The sequence below is a fragment of the Miscanthus floridulus genome, chromosome 8, assembly GCF_019320115.1.
Source record: "Miscanthus floridulus cultivar M001 chromosome 8, ASM1932011v1, whole genome shotgun sequence".
NCBI lineage: Eukaryota > Viridiplantae > Streptophyta > Magnoliopsida > Poales > Poaceae > Miscanthus > Miscanthus floridulus.
This window is the reverse complement of record NC_089587.1, coordinates 226,077,040-226,098,064: the sequence shown is the minus strand read 5'-3', so window position 1 is coordinate 226,098,064 and position 21,025 is coordinate 226,077,040. Positions and strand designations below refer to the sequence as shown.

The 21,025-nt window shown below is 43.9% G+C and overlaps 1 protein-coding gene across 1 annotated transcript; it reads left to right on the top strand.

The window, feature by feature from the left end:
• Nucleotides 1-3,759: 3,759 nt before the first annotated feature.
• LOC136475210 (malonyl-coenzyme A:anthocyanin 3-O-glucoside-6''-O-malonyltransferase-like) lies at nucleotides 3,760-6,217 on the top strand. Its single transcript, XM_066472760.1, has one exon. It carries the CDS (start codon nucleotides 4,488-4,490, stop codon nucleotides 5,883-5,885), a length of 1,398 nt encoding a protein of 465 aa, XP_066328857.1. The 5' UTR covers nucleotides 3,760-4,487; the 3' UTR covers nucleotides 5,886-6,217.
• Nucleotides 6,218-21,025: the final 14,808 nt, after the last annotated feature.

Sequence of the window (21,025 nt, the reverse complement as noted above, 5' to 3'; positions counted from 1 at the left end):
AGCCTGATGAGCATGGTATGATAGCCATGGGATGGGAGGGCTTGACTATCCAATGTTAATCACATTGCGGTAATTGAGATAGACATGCCAAATAATGCAGTGTTTCTTTATTTCAGACATCAGATAAGGACAACAATCAGTAGGTTTATTTGTAGGGTTAGTATCTTGGAACTCTAAAATTTTCATTCAGACATGCGTGTTCTTACTGAATCCATTACAAAAGGGAAGGCTAATGTGCTACTGATATCTAGCTACTAAATCAAATTTTCTTTTCACATCTACTAGCAGCTAAGGCTCTTGATGATCGACGCCGAAGAACAGCTAACTGTTCAGATGTTCTAAAGCTAGCTGCTGCCTGCAGATTAAGCAGCCAAGCTACATACTACACAACAAGACGAATTAACCCGAACAAACAAATCTTGATCAATACTGTACTAATAATCTGCTTGAAGACGACGACGATTGTTATAGCTGATTTAACAACAAGGATAGGTCAGTGACTTTTGCGATCAATCCACCGTACCCTCTTGCTTTATCGATCCATGCAAAGCCGTAGATTTAACGCGTGATTAATGTGGCTTAGAATAACAAGATCTACACACATGGTTAGGTAGCCTAGGATGCTAATAGCCCGTCATTAGGTGGCCGGCCGGCCGGCCCTAACAAGCGTGTCAAGCTTAGCTTGTTCTTATCACTGTCTCAAGATCACAGACTAGCTAGGTCAGGTCAATTATATATGCAAACCACAGGGAAGGTGACAAGCGATCGAATTTGTGAGCTACACGTATTTGTTGCTGTCCTCGAGTTGAAAGATTACAGTTTATTGCTGCTAAAAAAAATGCATGTCATGAGAAACAGCCCCTGAAGTTTAGATGGCTGTCTCATAAAGTCGAATGCAGGCTCATTTAGTTTTGTTTGCCTTGGCACTTTGTGTCTTGTACCAAGTTTTAGTATTAGCATGGGGTAGCAGGAGTATTTATTTGGATTCTTCAGGCAGGCATTCAACAGCTGGCATCCTGGTCAAGGGGCTGCTGGCTGGTCATCACTCAAACAAGCAAATAAAGCTAAGCACGGAAAAAATAAAGGCAAGGGCTTATTATGGCACTTGATAGTGATTAGACCCCACTAATCAACCGACTTAATTTAGCACTGATCCCAAGACGTAAAAGCACGTAATGGAAAGCAAGACTGGTGCTGTGTCTTTGTTTTTGTGCATGCAGCTGCTTTCCATGGAGGAGCAAAAGAAGAATTGAAGGTGATCGAGGTCTTTGGCTCTTTGCAGCAAGCATTACCATTAGCTAGAGCTCGTAATGGAGGAGTCAAAATATGCACGAACTTTGGCCCCCAAAAAGACCAAAACCATGTGCGATCGATCACCATAATAACGATTGCTCATTCCGAACAGGATAAAGCTTGGAAAGCAAAGAGAGCAGAAGCTATAGGCCGGGGGATGCAGTAATGCAGTGCACTATACAGTGATGATAGTATTATCTGGTGATGAACAGGTGCCTCGGAAATTGTGCTTGTGGTGCTTCCCCCATCATTCCAGTTGAAGAGCTTTTAGTATTTGTGTCCCTTTCTCGAAATGAAGTTCTTGTTGGCTGTGCGTTCACAAATGTTCCTCTCTAGTATTTTTCAATAAAAAATAAAAAAGAGAAGTCAGAGTTGCTGATAACTAATTCCACTGATGGTATTTTATTTATTTTTTTAGTGGAATTGTAGTTTCCTTTCAGGACGAGATGCTCCTTATTAGTACTTTTTTTTAGATTATCCTTATTAGTACTTGGTTGATGATGATGATGAAGGCTTGTGGAGTTTGCATATGTAGGCCCAAAAGTATGGGCCTGGGCCTCGATCAGTTTGAGGCCCAACGATTTGCCAAGAAAAGTAGTTAGTCGGTAGTTACTGCACGGCCAGCCACATCCACATGGACGGACCAAATTAAGACGGAGTTGTAGCCCAAATCATATAAACTAGCAGGAGCTTCAATTGGCAGATGGAACGTTGAAGAAATAATGAACTCCAGTGCAGGAAACTAAGTGTCGCAAGAGCAAAAATACGTACTCGAGGTTTTGAATATTTTGATCTCAGTTAGATGCCACTTCATAAATGTTTCTTATTTTGTAGTGCTGGGAGGAATATGAACTTGTGAGATCAATTTCAGTTTTTCTAGGAGCGAACCTTTCTTAATTTTTTGTTTGCTGTCGTTATTGCTATTTTTTGGTTAAAAAGCTGGTTAGTAGAATGAGAAAAATAATATGCCAAAAGAATTCGAATCTGCTTTGTGGTGTTAACAAACTGCTTTTGTGCTGCTCATATTGCTATTTTCGGTAAGCTTGGATCACATGGGTTCTGCGATTTAGTCCCTGGGCAATGTAAGAGATAATGTCATTGCCAGTCATATCTCCACTGTGATTTACTGGTTTGCCTCTTGGTAATTTCGGATCTTATGATGCAAATATCTGCTCATGTGTTTTGCCTTCTGTATGTGCAGGAAATTGCTCATGAAAACATGCTGTAGTATTTTGACGTTATCTGCTTATTGTGCCAACTACTGCCATTTGTTTTTGCCATTCTACTAGCTTTTTTTATATAAAGATGCTTATACTAATTCTTTATAACTATGAATGTCTGAATAATTTTCTATTAAATGATAATAATCAATCACTGCCTGCATCTTTTCCTTTTGAGGTACACCATTTGATTTCAGTAGCACTTCCAAGTGTTTCTTCCCAATCACCTCGGTGCCTTTGCTTAAGATCAGTCCTTGGCTCTCTATGAACCTGCTGAAAGCTCATTATTTCCTGACAGACTTTAGATACTTTTGTGACCTTTCAGTTGATACCAGAGAGGCTCCACAGTTGGGTTGGTGAGCGTCTGTCCGGCTGCTCATGCCTTCTCATCACAGCAACTGTCTACCAACACATTCTGGTACAGTCAAGTATCCATCGTTTCTGAAGGCCATAGCAACAACTGCTACTACTACATTTGGAGCAAAGTTTTCCCCTTTCGGATTGCTCCAACCACAACGCTGGTCCTTACTGGATATATTAAGGTTGGAGCGGTCTTTACTTACACGATTTCTGCGTGCATTCAGGGCCAGGATATATTTCCAAGGTCTAACCTTCAGTTAATTATGTGATTATAGGATGATAAAGCTCTGCATCCCTGTCTTTTATATAAAAATTTGGGATCATGTACAGGGTCCAGATGAGACTTGAGAGAATCAAAGTGAGGACCTCCAGAGCCAAAGACATCTTCACCGTGTTCGGCTGGTTGGGACTGGGCTAGTTGGGGCTGGAGTGGGCTGATCCCTGCTGTTCGGCTGGTTGGGGCTGGGCTGGTTTGACTTCATCATGTCCATTCAAACCTGCTGTTCGGCATACATTTCAAACCTGCTGGTCGGCATACATGTCCATTCAAACCTGCTGGTTGGCGCCACATTTGTTGAATTCAGGCGCCAACAACCCAGGTTTCACTACACAATTGCTGCGAATGAACAGTAGACTATACCAACCATTTGAGGCATACATTTCATACAAGACAGACAACCAGGTGTCAATAGTCAGTACATTTGTCAGCCCACTCCAGGCCCAACCAGCCCAGTCCCAACCAGCCGAACACGGTGCTTGTGTGATGGTAAGCACATGGCGCCGACACATATTGACAAAGACAAATCCTTTTTTTCAAACAGAGAGCTGACTCTTCCCAAAATTTCCCTGCTCGTCTGTTCTGTAGATTGGAGCACGGATACGCACAGTACCTGCAGCATAATGTTAACCAAGTGGGTGGCTGAAAGGACATGCAGCTTCAAAATCATAAGCCAGAGAACAGAGATGCTTAACAGAAATTTTGACTGTTTGGCTGTTTGACAGAGACAAGGGCGACCGGCGACACCCACCCACCCCATCTGTTCAGATCAACACTGCAGCTGCCTCGTTACCTGAGTGCGCAAATACCGGATTTATCTGTTACTACAGATCTTTAGGTCTGGTCTGATTGTAGTGTGACTGCACTAGATTTTCAAAGTTTACTGCCTCTTTTTCACTTCAATTCTCTGCCTCACTGGGCTGTCACCAGGTTCATTCTCTGAAGTTGAACACAGGTTTCCCTGCTGTCATCAGCTTGCTCTCTGCTTTTCGCTGCTGTAATTCAGCAGACACCGAACCTTTTTGCCTGCGCCTGTCAGTTTATTCTCTGTGCTTGTGCAGGAGATTGGCTACTGTTTACCGCAGCAGAAATCGTCAGTCTGCCACTGACAGTGTCTTTCTGCCTGTAACATTCCTTCCTTCCTCAAGAGAAGCGAAGCAGCAGACAGCAGTGGTAGACGAGACGAGAGGGACACGTTTTGTTTGGTGGCAGGTGTTTGGTGGATCTGAATCGGACACCATTCTGATCTGCTCACCACCTCCTCCCTTTCCTCTCTCCCTGCGGTGGTGCGGCTCCAGCTCCAGGCACGGGAGAGGGGGCCGCATCTCCAGTTCCCCATGGCCGCCACTAAGGTTCTTGACAGGCTCAAGGTGGGAGCTTCGCCTCCGGCGCCCGGCGGCGTGCTGCCGCTCACCTTCTTCGACGTGCCTTGGCTCTTCACGGGCCCCGTGGAGCGGGTCTTCTTCTACCCCTACGCGCACACGGCGGAGCACTTCACCGCGCACCTCCTGCCGTCCCTCGTCTCCTCCCTCGCCGCCACGCTGCACGCGTTCTACCCGCTGCTCGGCCGCGTCCGGCCGTGCCCGGACGGCGGCGGCGGGTACGAATTCTTCTGCTCCGCCGGCGGGGAGGACGGCGAGGCCATCGAGCTCACCGTCGCCGAGAGCTCCGACGACTTCGACGAGCTCTCCGGCGGCGACCCGAGGGACGTCGCCCGGCTGTACGCGCTGGTGCCGCGGCTCCAGCCGCCGGAGGCCGACGGGTCCTTCGCCCTCGCGGCGGCGCAGGTCACCGTGTTCCCCGCCCGCGGGGTCGCCGTCGGCGTCTCCATCCACCACGTGGCCTGCGACGACTCCAGCTACATGCACTTCGTCAAGACCTGGGCCGCCCGGTGCCGGGAGGCCGTCGGCGGCGCGGACGCGGTGCCGGTCCCGCCGCCGCCTTTCTTGGACCGTGGCGTGGTCGCCGACCCCGAGGGCCTCGCCGCCAGGACGCTCGACGAAATGCGCCAGCTGGCGGCCAACGGCCCGCCTCCGCCTCCACCGGCGGCGGCAGGCCCGCCGCCGAAGCTGGTCATCGCGTCGTTCGCGCTCACTCGCGACCGCATCGACGGACTGAAGCGGCGCGTGGCCGCCAAGGTCGCGGACGGCGGCAGCGGCACGGGGCGCGTCCACTGCTCGGCGTTCACGGTGGCGTGCGCGCTGGCGTGGGCCTGCCTGGCGCGCGTGGGCAGCAGCGCTGACGAGCGGCCCCGCGCGCACCTGCTGTTCTCGGTGGAGTGCCGGCGCCGCCTGTCGCCGCCAATCCCGCAGGAGTACCTGGGCAACTGCCTCCGTCCGTGCTTCGTGGAGGTGGGCGCGGCCGAGCTGCTTGGCGTCGACGGCGTGGCGGCCGCGGCCGCGGCGATCGGCGCGGCCGTCGCGGGGCTCGACGGCGGCGTGCTGGACGGAGCCGGCGGGTGGTTCCACAAGATCCTGTCGCTGGTCCCCGAGCGGCCGATGTCGGTGGGCGGGTCCCCGCGGTACGGCGTGTACGAGACCGACTTCGGGTTGGGCCGGCCGACCAAGGTAGAGCTGGTGTCCATCGACAAGACGCCCGGCACGGTCTCCCTGGCCGAGGGCCGCGACGCCGACGCGCACGCCGCCGGGGTGGAGATCGGCGTCGTGCTGCCGGAGGCCGACATGGCGCGCTTCAGCTCCTGCTTCGCCGACGCATTGGAGGAGCTCTGTGACTGACGACGGCAGCTCGCGATTGCATTACATGAATTGGTGGTTAAGGAGTAGTAAGTAAGAAGATATATAGAAAGAGAGATGATCCGAAGTGTATATTTGAGGGAGAGATGGATGCATATATTACATAATTTTGTGGAGTAAATTTGATATGCGAGAATATTAGGAGTGTGATAAAAGGAGAGCGAATTTGTTGGATTGATAAAAAGTAAAATAGCTGAATCCCTAGTTTGCTATGCCAATGTGCAAGGGAGCGATGGATACTTATATTTTTAAAACGACCGTGTGAGTCTCTGCAAATATCTGAATCTTTTGCTCTGAATATGAATAGTGGCCGTGTGTTCTTGGGGCATTGGACCTTTTGATTAATTCAGATCCTGGACGTCATGATCAGATGAACGTTAGTTTAGCTGGGTCATTTTCAGGTTAGGCCACGCCACACCCACAATGTGGCCCAAAATCCCTTGTGCTGTTGAGAGTTGAGTGGAGGTGCAGGGGGTCGTCTAGTTCAGACTGTTTGTTGCTGCTTTGGTTCGTTTTAGGTGTCTGTGTCTGCGTCATCATGGCACGAGCTTTGCCTAGTTGGCTTTTGCTGGTGCGGCCACAGCCGTACATCCATGACATGCTGTTCCGATCCTTCTTGCCTGTGCCTCTACGGCTGTTGGTGGAGGAGACGACTTTTCTCTCTCTCTTTTTTTCTTTTTTTTTTCTGTGGACCGACGTTAGCAGCCTGTGAACGGAACCTGGACACGTTTCAAGAATATTGTTCCAATTCATGGAAAGGAAACATGATGGAACATTGTTTCGAATACCGATTGAACGTGGTCCACACCACAGGAACCACGCCTAGCCACTTGATGAAAATCTAAGGCCCAAAATTCGATTGATGAAGAAAAAAAAAGAAGAGGAGAGGTCACATGACGAGTTCAACTATCTATTTTATCTTAGAACTTTCTAAGTTTTACGTAGTGAAAACATGCGCTAATTAATTCATTCATGATATCAACCAATTTAATTAGGATTGTGTTCATTGTTTTGGGGATACGTTGCCGTTACACTTACACATTCCATTAATCGAAGGAACGAGATCGAGCTATATATATCCCCTTCGTCCCATGAATTTAAGCAACAACGTATCACATACTGCGTTCTCGTACCATGACCCCAACGTTCTGGGAACTTGGCTGCTATGGACAGACGAGTAGGCTCTTTTTGTGCGGAACGTGAACATTTCATTTATTATGTTTCTGTGATTTTTTTCTTGAAAATTAAATTGATCCTGTATGTACAATGGAGACGTCGAGTGTGGCAGGGCATTTCAACACAACTTAGATTTGACTGAATAGTCAACCAAATTAGTATAGGGTTTTCTTTTTGAGATGGAAACCTGGGCTCCATTGGCTACCGGATTGCGTCTTTGGTTTGAGGTTCAGTTTTCTGGGATAGGATGGTCCTGTGTCCATGTTTGATTTAGGACGAGATCATCTTTGATTTATGTTTCGTACATGAGGGACAATAACCAAGAGGATAGAGGTTGCTTTTTGTCATATGCAGATTATTTTATTTTAGCTTATGGTTGGTGAGAAAAGCTAATCTATATCTATACTATAAAAGAGCGAAGAAATTGATAAATACTTGTTACCCAAAAGTTTGTTACCCAACTTAGGTGAGAACCATGGGATGACTTGGGTCTTTAAATCTAATGGTACTAATTAATCTTACTGTGGGGCCAAAAGATGTCTTACATGCGATCTTACGTTCCTGCCGCTCAATCCTGTGTCCGCCACTCTCCCCACGGTGTTTTTTTTCACCAGCAATTTGTTTACCCGCGCACGAGTACCCACGGGCCACGGTCCATGGTGCGGTTATGATGCCTCCCTTCCTTCCGCAACCGTGGAATCGGCGCCTCGCTCCCTTCCGTGGTTGTTGTCCTCTGGTGCGTTGCTAGCGCCGGCGTCGCCTCTCAATCCACCACCGTCGGGCGGCGTTGCCTGCTTCGCTTCCTCCAGCAGGCGACTCTCTCCCTCCCAGGTGGTAGCGGCGGCGCGTGGGTCTCTTCCTCCAGGTCGGCGGCACTCGCGCGCCCCATCCCTGCCCTCGCCCCTCGGCTGCACATCATCCTTATCTCCGGCCACAGGTGCAAGCATACGCTACATCAGGGGACCTGATCTCTTCCATCTTGCTATCTAATTGTAGGTGTCAGCTTCTCCCCATGCTTCATCCCCATGTGCTCTCTCAGATCCATTAATTTGATAATGACTAATCTGACTATAATTTCATGGAAGGAGTTCACTAAGATTGATAACCATATACATATTTACATTGGTCTGAGAATCTAAGTAGATTTTGAGTGTTGCAGCAGCAGTAGTGGGATTTAAGCCATTCTGTGTGCTTTGTTGTCAGGCAATACGTTCGTCAGTGTCTCAATTCTGCTTTTACGACCTTCCAGTCAATACATACATATTCGGACTGGAAAAGGTGAAAATTGCCTCCTTTCCGGCTTATAGAATTTCTAAGGTGGTTGTGCATACACAATATCTACCTAAAAATTAAGACAAGTACTGCCACTTCGTTACTAGGAATGGTTTTGCACTTCCAGGGAAATTTCACTTTTGTTATGTTTTGTTTAGGTAATTATCTCATTGAAAGAGCAATAGTAGATTGATCATCGATGAATCATTAGAAAATAGAACAAACTAACATCAATTTTCAGTTTTGAATTACTGAATCTGAATTGCACTACTGAACCATATTTTCTCACATGTGCCACTTTTTTGACGGGCTTTGAAAGGTTCACAGAGAAAATGTAATTAACCGTTCACGTACCTCATAGAAAAAAATCTGATTTCCTTTTGGTCAATATACTGTATACTCAGGGTGGTATACAGCTGAGATATTGGAATTATGTCCTTTGACACTGAATGATTTAGAATAGTTGTACATGATCCTCATCCAATGCAATATTTCAAATTGATTTGGCTATTGAACTTTCATATTTTTCCAAGGCGATGACAGCGCTAGATCCTGATCTCCACTAGTAGCAACGATGACCGCAGATGGATCTGCAGTGGTGGTGTTATTGAACCTCCGATGGTTAGCTATTTTTCCCTACAATCTAGATTGATATTATTGACGGTTATTCGATCTGTCTTTTTGCCCTGTCTCTTTTAATTTGCACTCGATTTACTTAGATGGACATAACCCAGATTGATGTTACACTATTGATAAAAAAACAAAGATGAAACCATTACCTATATTTTTATAAAATATGCCACCACTTTAACTATTGTAGTTGTATATTATAAAGTTGCTAAGAAAAAAAAGTGGCGTCCTTTAGCCTAAATAAGAAATCACCGGCAGCCTGTTCGTTTGGCTGTGGCTTGTCGTAAACGATCGTAAATTTTCAGTTGAAACAGTATTTTTCTCTCACACAAACCAGCCAGCAGTACTTCTTCACTTCACCAGCAACGATACGAACCAGCCAACCGAACAGGCTGTGGATGTCCTATTGAACTACGTCAGATTACATATCATATAAAAATACGTATTTGTACCTGGGACTGGTGATTGATCAGACGTTAAGAAAACTGTTGAATTACTATTTTATTTTGTGTTGTAATTGACATCAATTTTAGCATTGGACTTTAATGTCAAAAACATGGATTTTTAGTTTATGCTCTTTTCTCTTTCGACAAGCAATCGTGGATATCAAGTGCAAAGTCACATGTACATATGTGACTATTTTAACATCCTTTAGCATGGATTTTAATATCAGGATTAATTCCAACCACTTGCTACGGATATTATATTTTTTGAGTTTGATAGTCTTTATTAGTATTCTTTTGGCCTCTGAAGTCTTCGGTGTCAGGTGGTATACAGAATCATTTGTGCTTTGAAACCATTGTGCTTAGCAACTATAGTTTTTACTATTTTTCTTAATTTAATCACTGATTTCCGTACATGTAAATGCTCATACAATTTCTTTGTAGATCATCTGAAGTTTTACTTTGTCTGTAGATTTGCTGGAACCACATGGTTCCAGAACAATGGTTATTAACGTGTTGTTTTGGTAGAAATAGGATTCACTTGTGTTGTGTTTTCCATTTGTGTTGTTCAATGCTATTAATTTGAGTACTCGGCATATATAATTCCTGCATTCAAGCTAATCTATGGTGCATGCATCTGCTTGGCACCTTGATTTCTCAGAGGATAAATGCAGGAGACACGAAGAAGCTGCAGGATGTAGGGATTTACACTTGCAATGGCCTAATGATGCATAACAACAAGGTCCTGAACTATGCATCCCAATATCCAAATCTTTGTTCTGTCTATCTGAATTCTTGTTGCACAACGCTTAAATTGATATCTTGTTTGTGGGACTTGCATGCTGCTTTCATTTCTTCAATGTTCTGAACATATGTCTATTGTTTTAATTTATTATTGTGGAAATTGACTTTGCACATTTGAGGATAAGCAATACTGATATATTCTTCTTAGTAATTACTACACCGAAGACATCCTCACATAGAGGGAATGATGTAACAATTATGTTTTGTATTTTGGCTAGAGGTTCCCCGATGTAGCTATTCAAAATTCATATGCTGATAACCCATAGTTTTGCATTGCTGTACACATTCATATCAATATAATCCAAATGTCACTAAAACTTTCAGCTTGGAGTGGCCTTGCTGATTTCTAATAACCATTTTTTCCATGATGAAGCTCATATGTGACTGAATCCTAATGTTCTCTTTCTAGCTATGTGTGGCAGAACCACCCAAAATAGCACACTTTCGGATGCGCTCGTCTTCCATTAGACACTAAGCACTCCAAAAGTTGGCTACATCGGACAGTTTCATCGAGCACACCCCAAGGGAGAACTCGAAACAATCCACGTTTTACATCCAGAATCTAATAATGAGTATGAGCTTACAATACTTAGTCTATTTCATACAATAAGAGTTCTTAGAAAATATTTATTATGATCCCAGAGTTCAGAGTGCGAGAATTAAACAGCGGAATGAAAATAAGCATCTAGCGAAAACGATACAAGGATCCGTCTGTGCCCACCAGAAGAATCCTTCACACAAGAGCTACTCTTCAAGCTGCACCTGCAACAGGGGTAAAATAAAACCCTGAGTACACAATATACTCGCAAGACTTACCCGACTAGTGGGAATAGTTTCCTGACTCTAAGGAATATAATAGGCAATATGGGTTTGCTTTTTTCTTTTTGTTTGCGAAAAGCATTACTAATAGTTCATCCTTACAGTCAAGTTTTATTAGCAGTCATGATTACTTCATTAGCTAGCTATTCTAGGTAAGCACCTGTTCTACTTCCAAGCAAGGGTTAAGCAATTAGAACCATTTCACAATCTTTTATCTTCCAGTTCTTACTACGGTGCTAGATCATAGCCAAGTCGTACTGTCTCACGGAAAGGTGATTCACGAACCAATGTATCCCAGCTAGGTAGCCCAAAACACATGATCCATTTGTACCCTAGGCACAAACAAGACCAACCCATTCCACTCCTATCATAGGGTCTAGATCCCCGTCCAAACTTAGACTCCAAGCCCCCACACTTGAGACCCGATCTCTATATGGTGCTTAGACCTTCACCTTTCCCCGCCTCCAATCAGTTGATCCGGAAAGAGTCAGAACCCACAATAAGAGCGTAACGAGTCTTCCCACTTCCATAAGCAAGTATGTGCTCAGGATAATAAGTTTGTAACCTCACTACCATCCACAGCAACGGACGGTCCTTAATTAACACGAACAGGGAAAACAGTGTAACCAAGCTAAGCCCCGTTGGCCATAGGACACAACTTGTTACACCCACCAATATCCATATCATATCCCTACTCTGTCTCCATTTTTTCTTTCATCATTTTATCATGAGAGTAATTATAATAATCACCTATTGTGAGTAATGACAGGTTAATCACTTTAGGATCTCTGGTACGCCTAGACGAGGGTGAATAGGTCTGTAAAAATTCAACGCAAACCGAAGTCAAATTCACCCACGGCACTGCCGCTCTGTGAGCGCGGCACTACCGCACCAAACAGCAGTCCTACCGCACCTGCATGAGAGATTAGTTCATAGTTCAAAATCTACCTAACGAAATTTAGATCGGGTAAATTTCTTAGCTTCCTATAGGGTAGTAGATCACAGATCAACAGCTGAAAGTCGTGGGAACACCACACACAAGTAGATCGGCCTCAAACCATAGAAACCACCTCAACAACAATAAGAACACAAGTGTAGCAACATAAGCACAAGATGACACAAGGATTTATCCCGTAGTTCAGCTCGCCATCAAGGCTTGCCTAAGTCCATGTTGTTAAGGTATACCACTAAGGTTTAGGGCTTTGCAACCCTACCTCGTTCTCAAGTCAAGAGAATGAGCTCTTGAGATGAGGGTTGATTTTACTCGCTACAAGAGGTGGTTACAAACCTCCTGGGGTTGCCACAAACTTGGTAAGCTCACCAAGCGACGCTCTAGCCGGCTAGGAGCCAAGCTCCAAGAGTAACAAACACAACCACTGGCCAAAACGTGAACCAAATGCTCTTTAGGCTTTGGGAATCAGTGGAGCTGCTCTCCAATCACTTTTGGCATCTTTTTCTCTCAAAGATTGATGGGGAAGTCAAAGGGAAAGCTTGAGAGCTTGAAGAGCACCAATGGAGGAGAGAGGAGATGAGCATGTGCTAATTTTTGTCGGTTTGAACCATTGGGGAAGAAGAGAGAGAGAGACAATATGGAGGATAGGGAAAAGTATAAATACCCCCTTGCCTCCCAACGGTTACTTAAGTGTAGCAGTGCCACCCTAAGTGTGGCAGTGCCGCGGTGCGACAGTGCCTCTCTCTAGGTGCGGCACTGCCACACCCAGCAAGACAGCAAGGGTGAAGGAGTTGTTAAGTTGGTTGTCTTGGCTGAGGTGTGAGGATGTTTTGTGTAAAGATTGAGCATTTGGTTGCACACTTTTTAACTAGTTGTAGTGTCCCCCTTTATAGTACGACTTTTTTCATACTCAATTTTCAAAGATAAAAGAATTCAAAACTCCTTTGAGCGCGATGCTGTCCTTATTTGTAATTGGGGGCTCTTCCTTTCCATGTGACATCCTATATAATGAATTCCCTACTTGTCATCTTAATAAATATCATTAGTTCTCTAATTAGGTGGTTATCAACACCAAAACCCACATTAGGGCTTGATTGCACTTACAATCTCTCCCTTTTGGTGATTTTTTTTCGAGCCATGGGTGTAGAGCCTCCCCTAAATATGTGAATAGAGAATTGAGTTCTCAACTTGGCATAAGAGGCCAAGATTCACACTTTAGTGAAGTGAAAATTGGGGCTCCCCTACATCCATGCCTTTGTGGGGTGCTACACATAGTGTCAATAAAAATATATATGTGATGCATATGACAGATCATGCACACATGTGCTTGCTGTTGTAGCTAAGTGTGGCACTGCCACACCTAACTGTATGAGCAAGACAGAGTCAAGCACCACACAACTAGCTCAGATAAAAAAAGATATGCAACCTAGCACAATAAAGATGACTTCTAATCTACACAAATGATACATGTCCATATCCGATACACAAAGAGTCAAATAGTAGCATTATTTCATAATTTAGAGTTTTGAGCAACTCTCAAACTTTCCACCTAGAGAAGACTAACACTCATCGAATAGGACATGAAGCGCAACTGTTGACCATGGCATCTAAAAGTTGTTGACCCCTCTAATTTTCTCCCCCTTTGGCATAAAGCACCAAAAAGAGAAGAAAAGAAGAAAGATCAACACCTACTCGTCATCTCCCTGGATGTCCGTCCAATTAATATCATCACCTCCTACAGCCCTAGCACCTCTTGTAGCAGTCCCGACACCACCATCACCATCATCATCGTTGGAGTCAATACGTGCATGGCCCTGACGATGAGTAGTGGCGGTGTAGCGAGTGGAACAAGTGGAACACCTTGGCTCCTGTCTCTGACGGTATCCCTCTAGGGTCTCATCCCAATCTGCTACTCATCCCTGCTCCTCCTCCTCATCATCATTTGAATCTATGTCAGAGAGACTTGAAAGGTCATACTATGGAGGAGGTGAAATAGGAGGAAGTGGTGGAAGGTCCTATCCACGCTGCTGACGCTACTCAAGCTGTGTCTCATACGCTCTGTCAGCTGCATAGGTGCACTTGCCAAAGATTGCCTTTAACCACTTGCCAAACTTCTTAATCTTACCTCCACTGCGAGACCTAGAGCAGGAAGACTCAGGGATATCTACATGAGCATGAGAGCTCCCCGCTCCCTGAGTAGCTGCAGCTGACTGGGTCTTCTCAATTTTGTAGATAATGTGTATCTCATCCTTCGGAAAATAAAATCCAGTGACCCTCTCAATCATGAACATAAGGTAAGGGACATAGGGCAGCCCCCTCCTCCCATCCTCCAATGCAAATCTCAACTCAGTTCACATGAATCTAGGGACATTGAACCTATCCCCATCTGGAGCAAATCTAGCCAACACATTTCTCATATAGCCATTAATATCTAAGGTTGCTCCATCCTTTGGGTTTATGGTGTTCCTAATGAGGTTGTTGAGGATGTAATAGAAGTTGTGTAGACCACTCCTCTTGCCATCCACAATTCTTCTATCTCTCCACATGTAACTGATGTCATGGATCTCAGCTCGAGGCTCATCATGAATGTAAGTGTAACCTCTGTGCTCCTCCCCAAAGCCAAGAATCTAGTTGAAAGTGACAAAGTCAACTCGGTAGTGCCGACCATCAGTCATCCAGTGAATCTCATCAGTGGTCTGGTCATAGAAGTATGTGGCATAAAACTATGTAAGGACCTCCTCATTCCAGTTATACTGGAAACCCATGATGTCTAAAAGCTGGAACCTGTCACAAATTTTGATTATCTTGTCGAACTCAGGCTCCTCCTCCTCCATCTCATCCCAATCAATATACTGCATCTTGATGATCTTGGTTTTCTTGGATGCAAGAATGGCAGTGGCATAAAAGTTGGAATAAAACTCATTCTGGAATCTGTAATTAATGCCCAAATCCTTGCGCACTGCATAGGGATTGATCCCCCTTGTCTCTTCCACTAGCTTCCAACTCTTGGAATAGTTGGCAACTACATGCTGTCAGGAGTCATCTAGAGGTCTCATGATGATCTCACCCTTAAAATCTCTCATGTATCTGCCATCAAACTCAGAGAGATGTTGTGGAGTGTTAGGAATGGCATCAGTGGTATGACCTATCATCTCTAGCCTCTCCTCATCTTCAATGTATTGCTTGCGCCTCCCCTTGTCACCAAGTCCCCTTAGAGCTACACTATTGCCTGCTACTGTTGACCTCCCTTGACCACAGGGAGGTGGATCCTTGTCTCTTTGCTCATTCATCTTCCTTTTTCCCCTTCGGTCACTATCTCTATGCTCCATCTATGCATAGAATGAACTAGATAAGAAACTGTACTAATGGGACATAGAAAATCACTTGAAGAATAGTCTTGATAAGAAAAAGGACTTAGATCATGAACTTGAGAGACACTATGGATAGTGCTGCCTAGGCACTGCGACACTACCGCACCCTGAGAGCGGCACTACCGCATTCAGTATCTCCACAAGCTCATGACGTCCTTCTTCTTTCTTAGCAAATCCATTTTTCAAATGTCTTCCCACATCACCAAACAATTTCTAGAGCATAGTTCAAGATAAAAACACATGATGTCATGTAATAGATGGGAATAGTGATAACATTTTGAGTGGGAGAGAGCATGTGGTGAATAAATCCAACCAATACATCGATTCATCTAGGGAAAGTCACAACCAGACGCAGTCTCAAACTGTAGGGTATGGTACTGTAGCACCTTACCATGACACTACCGCATGTGTTGTGCATCGCCCCCAAATGAATCGACCTATTGATTCAATTTGTCCATCAAATCTCCCTCCTACTCATTCATAGTACCACTAAGAACCCAAATCCATCACAGAAACACTCACATTGCATAGATCGAGTAGGTTTAGGGTTCTACCTTCTGAAACAAGGATTGGAGAGGAGAGGGAAAGAAGTTCTTGCCAACCTAAGGATAAGAGAAAGAATAAATGGGTCCCACAGTAAAACCATTTGGGCCAAATCTCAATTGAGATTCAAAGTGCAGCACTACCACATGCCTAGCATGGTAGTGTCGCTCTGTGGCAGTGCCATACGGCAGGCGCGGCACTGCCGCACTCCCCAAAACAGTGGGAGTTAGCTATAATCTATATGACTCTCTCTGTATAAGATATAGACACGTATCACCTATATACCATGACCAGAAATAAATAATCAATACAAACCATGATCATGATACATAAGTTGCCTTTTATAAATCATTTTCATGCACAATATGAAAAATTTTAACTCTTTTGCCTAGATACTAGTTTATCAAACAGAGGCATGCTAAAATTCAAACCACATTACGATAATCAAGTATATTTAGCTCACTACGCAAAGCATAAAACCTTGACTCATCGAGGGCTTTGTGAAGATATCGGCTAGTTACTTTTCAGTGCTCACATGGTGAATTTTGATATCTCCTTTGGTTTCATGGTCTCTCAAGAAATAATGATGGATGTCTATGTGCTTGGTTCTAGAGTGGCTTACGGGATTGTTTGCAAGCTTAATGGCACTCTCATTATCACATAATAATGGGATTTTGGTAAAATTACATCCAAAATCATGAAGAGTTTGCCTCATCCAAAGTAGTTGGTCACAACATGCACCGGACGCAACGTACTCGGCCTTGGCAGTGGAAAGGGCTATACAATTTTGCTTTTTAGAACTCCAAGACACTAGGGATTGTCCAAGGAATTGACATGTCCTTGAAGTGCTTTTTTGATCTACTTTGCAACCGGCGTAATTGAAATCCGAATACCTAAGTAGATCAAACTTAGAGCCCTTAGGATACCACAAACCATGGTTCTCTAGTTCCATCCTTCACTTGTTTGATTTGAAATTCGAGGAAGAACTTCAACTCACCCATCATGGACATCTCAAATCTCTTTGTCATGGTCCTACTAAATTCCTTACAAAAAGTATGATTAGTACTACCAAATATTATGTCATCGACATATACTTGGCACACAAATATATCTTTACCAATATTATGAGTGAAAAGGGAAGGGTCGGCTTTGCCTATTTCAAAGCCTTATTTAAGCAAGAATTCCTTAATGCATTCATACCATGCTCTTGGTGCTTGCTTAAGCCCATAGAGCGCCTTTTAGAGTTTGTAGACATGGTTGGGGAACTTAGGATCTTCAAAACTCAGTGGTTGCTCAACATAGACAAGTTCTTGAATGGAGCCATTAAGGAATGCACTCTTCATGTCCATTTGATATAGCTTGAAATTGTGATGAGTGGCATAGGCTAGAAGCATTCGGATTGCTTTAAGTCTTGCCATGGGTGCATATGTTTCCTCAAAGTCCAAGCCCTCTACTTGAGTGAAACTTTGAGCAACCAATCTTGCCTTGTTTCTTGTCACCACTCCATTCTCATCTTGCTTGTTGTAGAAGACCCACTTGGTGCTAATGATATTGGTGTTGGGTCTCTCCACCAAGGTCCACACTTGATTTCTTTCGAAATTGTTGAGCTCATCTTGCATGGCCATCACCCAATCTGGATCACCAAGTGCTTGCTCAACCTTAAGAGGTTCTAAAGAGAAAACAAACGAGTAATATTGGCAAAAGTTTGCTAAATGTAAACGAGTTGTTACCTCCTTTTGAAGACTCTCAAGGATATTGTCGACGGGATGACCCCGTTGTATTGTTTGCCTTAGCCTTGGATGATCAATGACCTCTTTTCCATCTTCTGGATCTTCATTATCTTCTTGCTCGAATATGGGTTGTAGGTTCTGTCCTTGAATCGGAGTTGGACTTGCTGCTGCTGTTAGAGGGAGTGCGGCACTACTGCTCTTATGTGTGGCACTACCGCTCTGCTAATTTGTAGTAGGGGTCTGCTCCCCTTAGCATCAGGTACATCAGTAGAACTTTGTTCATCAGCAGCTTGAGGAACCTCCACTTCAATGACTTCATCCTCTTGTGGTCTTATATCACCAATAGCCAATTGCTTGATTGCTTCACATGGTGGATCCTTCTTTCCTACAACACTTGAATCAACTTGCTCCACTTGAGAGCCATTAGATTCATCAAATGTCACGTCTACCGCTATTTCAACTCTCCTAGAGGTTTTGTTGAAAACACGATAGGCATGCTCATTTGATCCATAACCAAGAAGAAAACATTCATTAACTTTAGGTGCAAACTTAGAGATTTTGGGTTTCTTATTAAATATGAAACACTTGCACCCAAACACTCTAAAGTAGGACACCTTTGGTTTGTTACTGGTTAGAAGCTCATATGAAGTTTTCTTCAACTTCTTGTGTAGGTAGAGACGGTTGATGGCATGGTAAGTGGTGTTGACGGCTTCACACCAAAAGAGGTCTGGTGTCTTGTACTCATCTAGCATTGTCCTTGCCATGTCAATTAGTGTATGATTCGTCCTCTCTACTACACCATTTTGTTGAGGGATGTATGGAGTTGAGAACTCATGATTGATGCCTTCTTCATCAAGAAACTCCTCAACTTGGGTGTTCTTGAATTTGGTCCCATTGTCGCTTCTCATTTTCTTGATGGGGATACCGAACTCCTTTTGAGCTCTTCTAACAAAAGTCTTCACTTTGTCTCTAACTTGACACTTATCAAACAAGAAAAATACCCAAGTGAAACAGGAATAATCATCAACAATAACAAGACCATATTTATTACCCCCGATACTTAGGTAGGCGACCAGTCCAAAGAGATCCATGTGTATGAGATCTAATGGTTGTGTCATGGTCATGATGCTCTTTAGTGGGTGAGGTATGCTAGCTTGCTTTCTGGCTTGACAAGCGCTACATATCCTATCTTTCTCAAAGTGAACATTTGTTAGCCCAAGGATGTGTTCGTCCTTTTGAAGTTTGGCCAAGTTCCTCATCCCAACATGGCCTAGTCGACGATGCCAAAGCCACCCCATGCTAGATTTTGCCACTAAACAAGTCTCAAGATTAGCTTTACTTTTGTTGAAATTAACTAGGTAAAGCTTGTTCTTTAAATGACCCGTAAAGACAATAGAGGAATTATCCCTTTTAAAGACTTCCACACCCTTATCCGTAAAGAGATAATTGAAGCCCATCTCGCATAATTGAGAGACAGAAAACAAATTGTAACCTAATGAATCAACATGTAAAACATTTGTAATTGAATGCTCAAGGGTTATAGCAACTTTACTGAGACAAATCACATCCCCCTTAGAGTTGTCTCCAAAGAGAATATTTTCATTTGAGTCCATCTTTGGGGTATATGATGAGAACATACTCCTTTCTCCGGTCATATGATTTATACATCCACTATCAAGCACCCAACTTGACCCACCATAGGAGTATGCCTGCAAAATAGATTTAGTTACTTGATTTAGGTCCCCAATTAGACTTGGGGCCTTGCATGTTAGTCACAAGAAATTTAGGAACCCAAATAGAAGTATTCCTATATGTGTTGGCTTCCTTTCCAACATATTTAGCAATCACTTTTCCACTGCTATTGTTCCTTAAAACAAAATACGAAGTCAAGCTTTGTTGAGGTGGTTGAAACTTTGGTTGGTAGGCATACTTATTCATAGTGCCCCACACTGATTCCTTTGGCTTCTGCTAAACCTATTTCTGCTGGAACACCTTCTTCTTGGGCTTAGTTTGATCAGGAGCAGAATTGGTAGCCTTCCAATTTTTGTGGGGAGCGGCAGTGTCGCTCTGGACTATGGCACTACCACTATCTATGTAGGCTGATCTGTATCAACTCTTTCTTTCCTCTCAAACTTGACTCACTCATAGCCATTTATGATCTTTCTTCTATTTGTCTTGGCTCCTACAGTGTGCCCCAAGCCCATGCTTAATTGAGAGGTGTCTCCCTTGCTTGAATTGATGCACTTTTGAGTCATTTGCCTTCTTATCACTTACTTGAGCCTTACCACTCAAGCAGCCCTTGCTAATGATCTCATTGAGTCAAGCAATTTCTTTTCTCATTGCCTCCATGTGTGTAAGGTTAGTGGAATAAGTATTAAAATCAATATTATAATATTTTCCACAACCTTAACTAGTGGAGGTAGTAGAGGCATCATTTGCATTAAAGGGATGTGAGTTGCTATCCCAAAGAATGTTATATTGCAGCTCAAGTTCTTTGTGTTTTTCATCTAAGTCACAATACCTTTTCTTAAGAGTAATATTTTCTTTCTTTATGATAGCATGGTCCCCTTGTTCTTTGGCCAAGGCCTTATGCAAGGATTCCACCTTACTTCTCTCTAATGCAAGAGCTTCCTTCCTAGCAATGTAGAGATCCTCTTGTTGGATAAGAGTTTCCTCTCTAGATTCTAGCTCAGCTTGGACACTCTCTAAGTCCTCCATTAGTTTAGTGATGAATAGTTTGGTCTTTCCATCTAAGTTCTTAGTTAATTTATTAATTTCTTCATCACCAGATTCATCATCACTAGAGCTATCACTAATATCACTACTAGAGATATCACTAGGACGTGGAGGTGGTGGAGCTTTGGCATTGGATTTAGATTTTACCTTCTCACCCTTTACCATAAGACAAATGTGAGGGGAGTAGTAGTCATCATCAGACATGTTGGTGAAAAGTCTTGGTGAAGAAGATGACTCATGGATAGCAATGGTTGCAACTTTCTTATCTTCTTCACTTGAGCTTTCAATAGATGAATCCCATTCATACCCAATGTGAGCTTCTCCTATGTTTTTCTTGCTCTTTCTCCTATCGGCCTTGTCCTCCTTCTTCTCTTTCTTATACTTGTTCTCCTTGATCTCATGTGGGCACTTGGCAATGAAGTGATCGGTGCTTCCACAATTGTAGCATGTCCTCTTCTTCTTGTTTGTAAACTTCCTCTTTACTACCTTGTACCCTTGCTTCTTCAACCCTTTGTGAAACCTCCTCATAAAGAGAGCAACATCATCCACTTTCTCATATTGGTCATCATCATATTCACTCTCACTAGAGGATGAGGTGTTCTCTACTCTTTCTTGAACTTGCTTGATTGCTTTGGGCTTGCTAATT

What these genes read in the sequence shown, in the direction of transcription:
- LOC136475210 (XM_066472760.1), top strand. Translation starts at nt 4,488, where the DNA reads ATGGCCGCCACTAAGGTTCTTGACAGGCTCAAGGTGGGAGCTTCGCCT.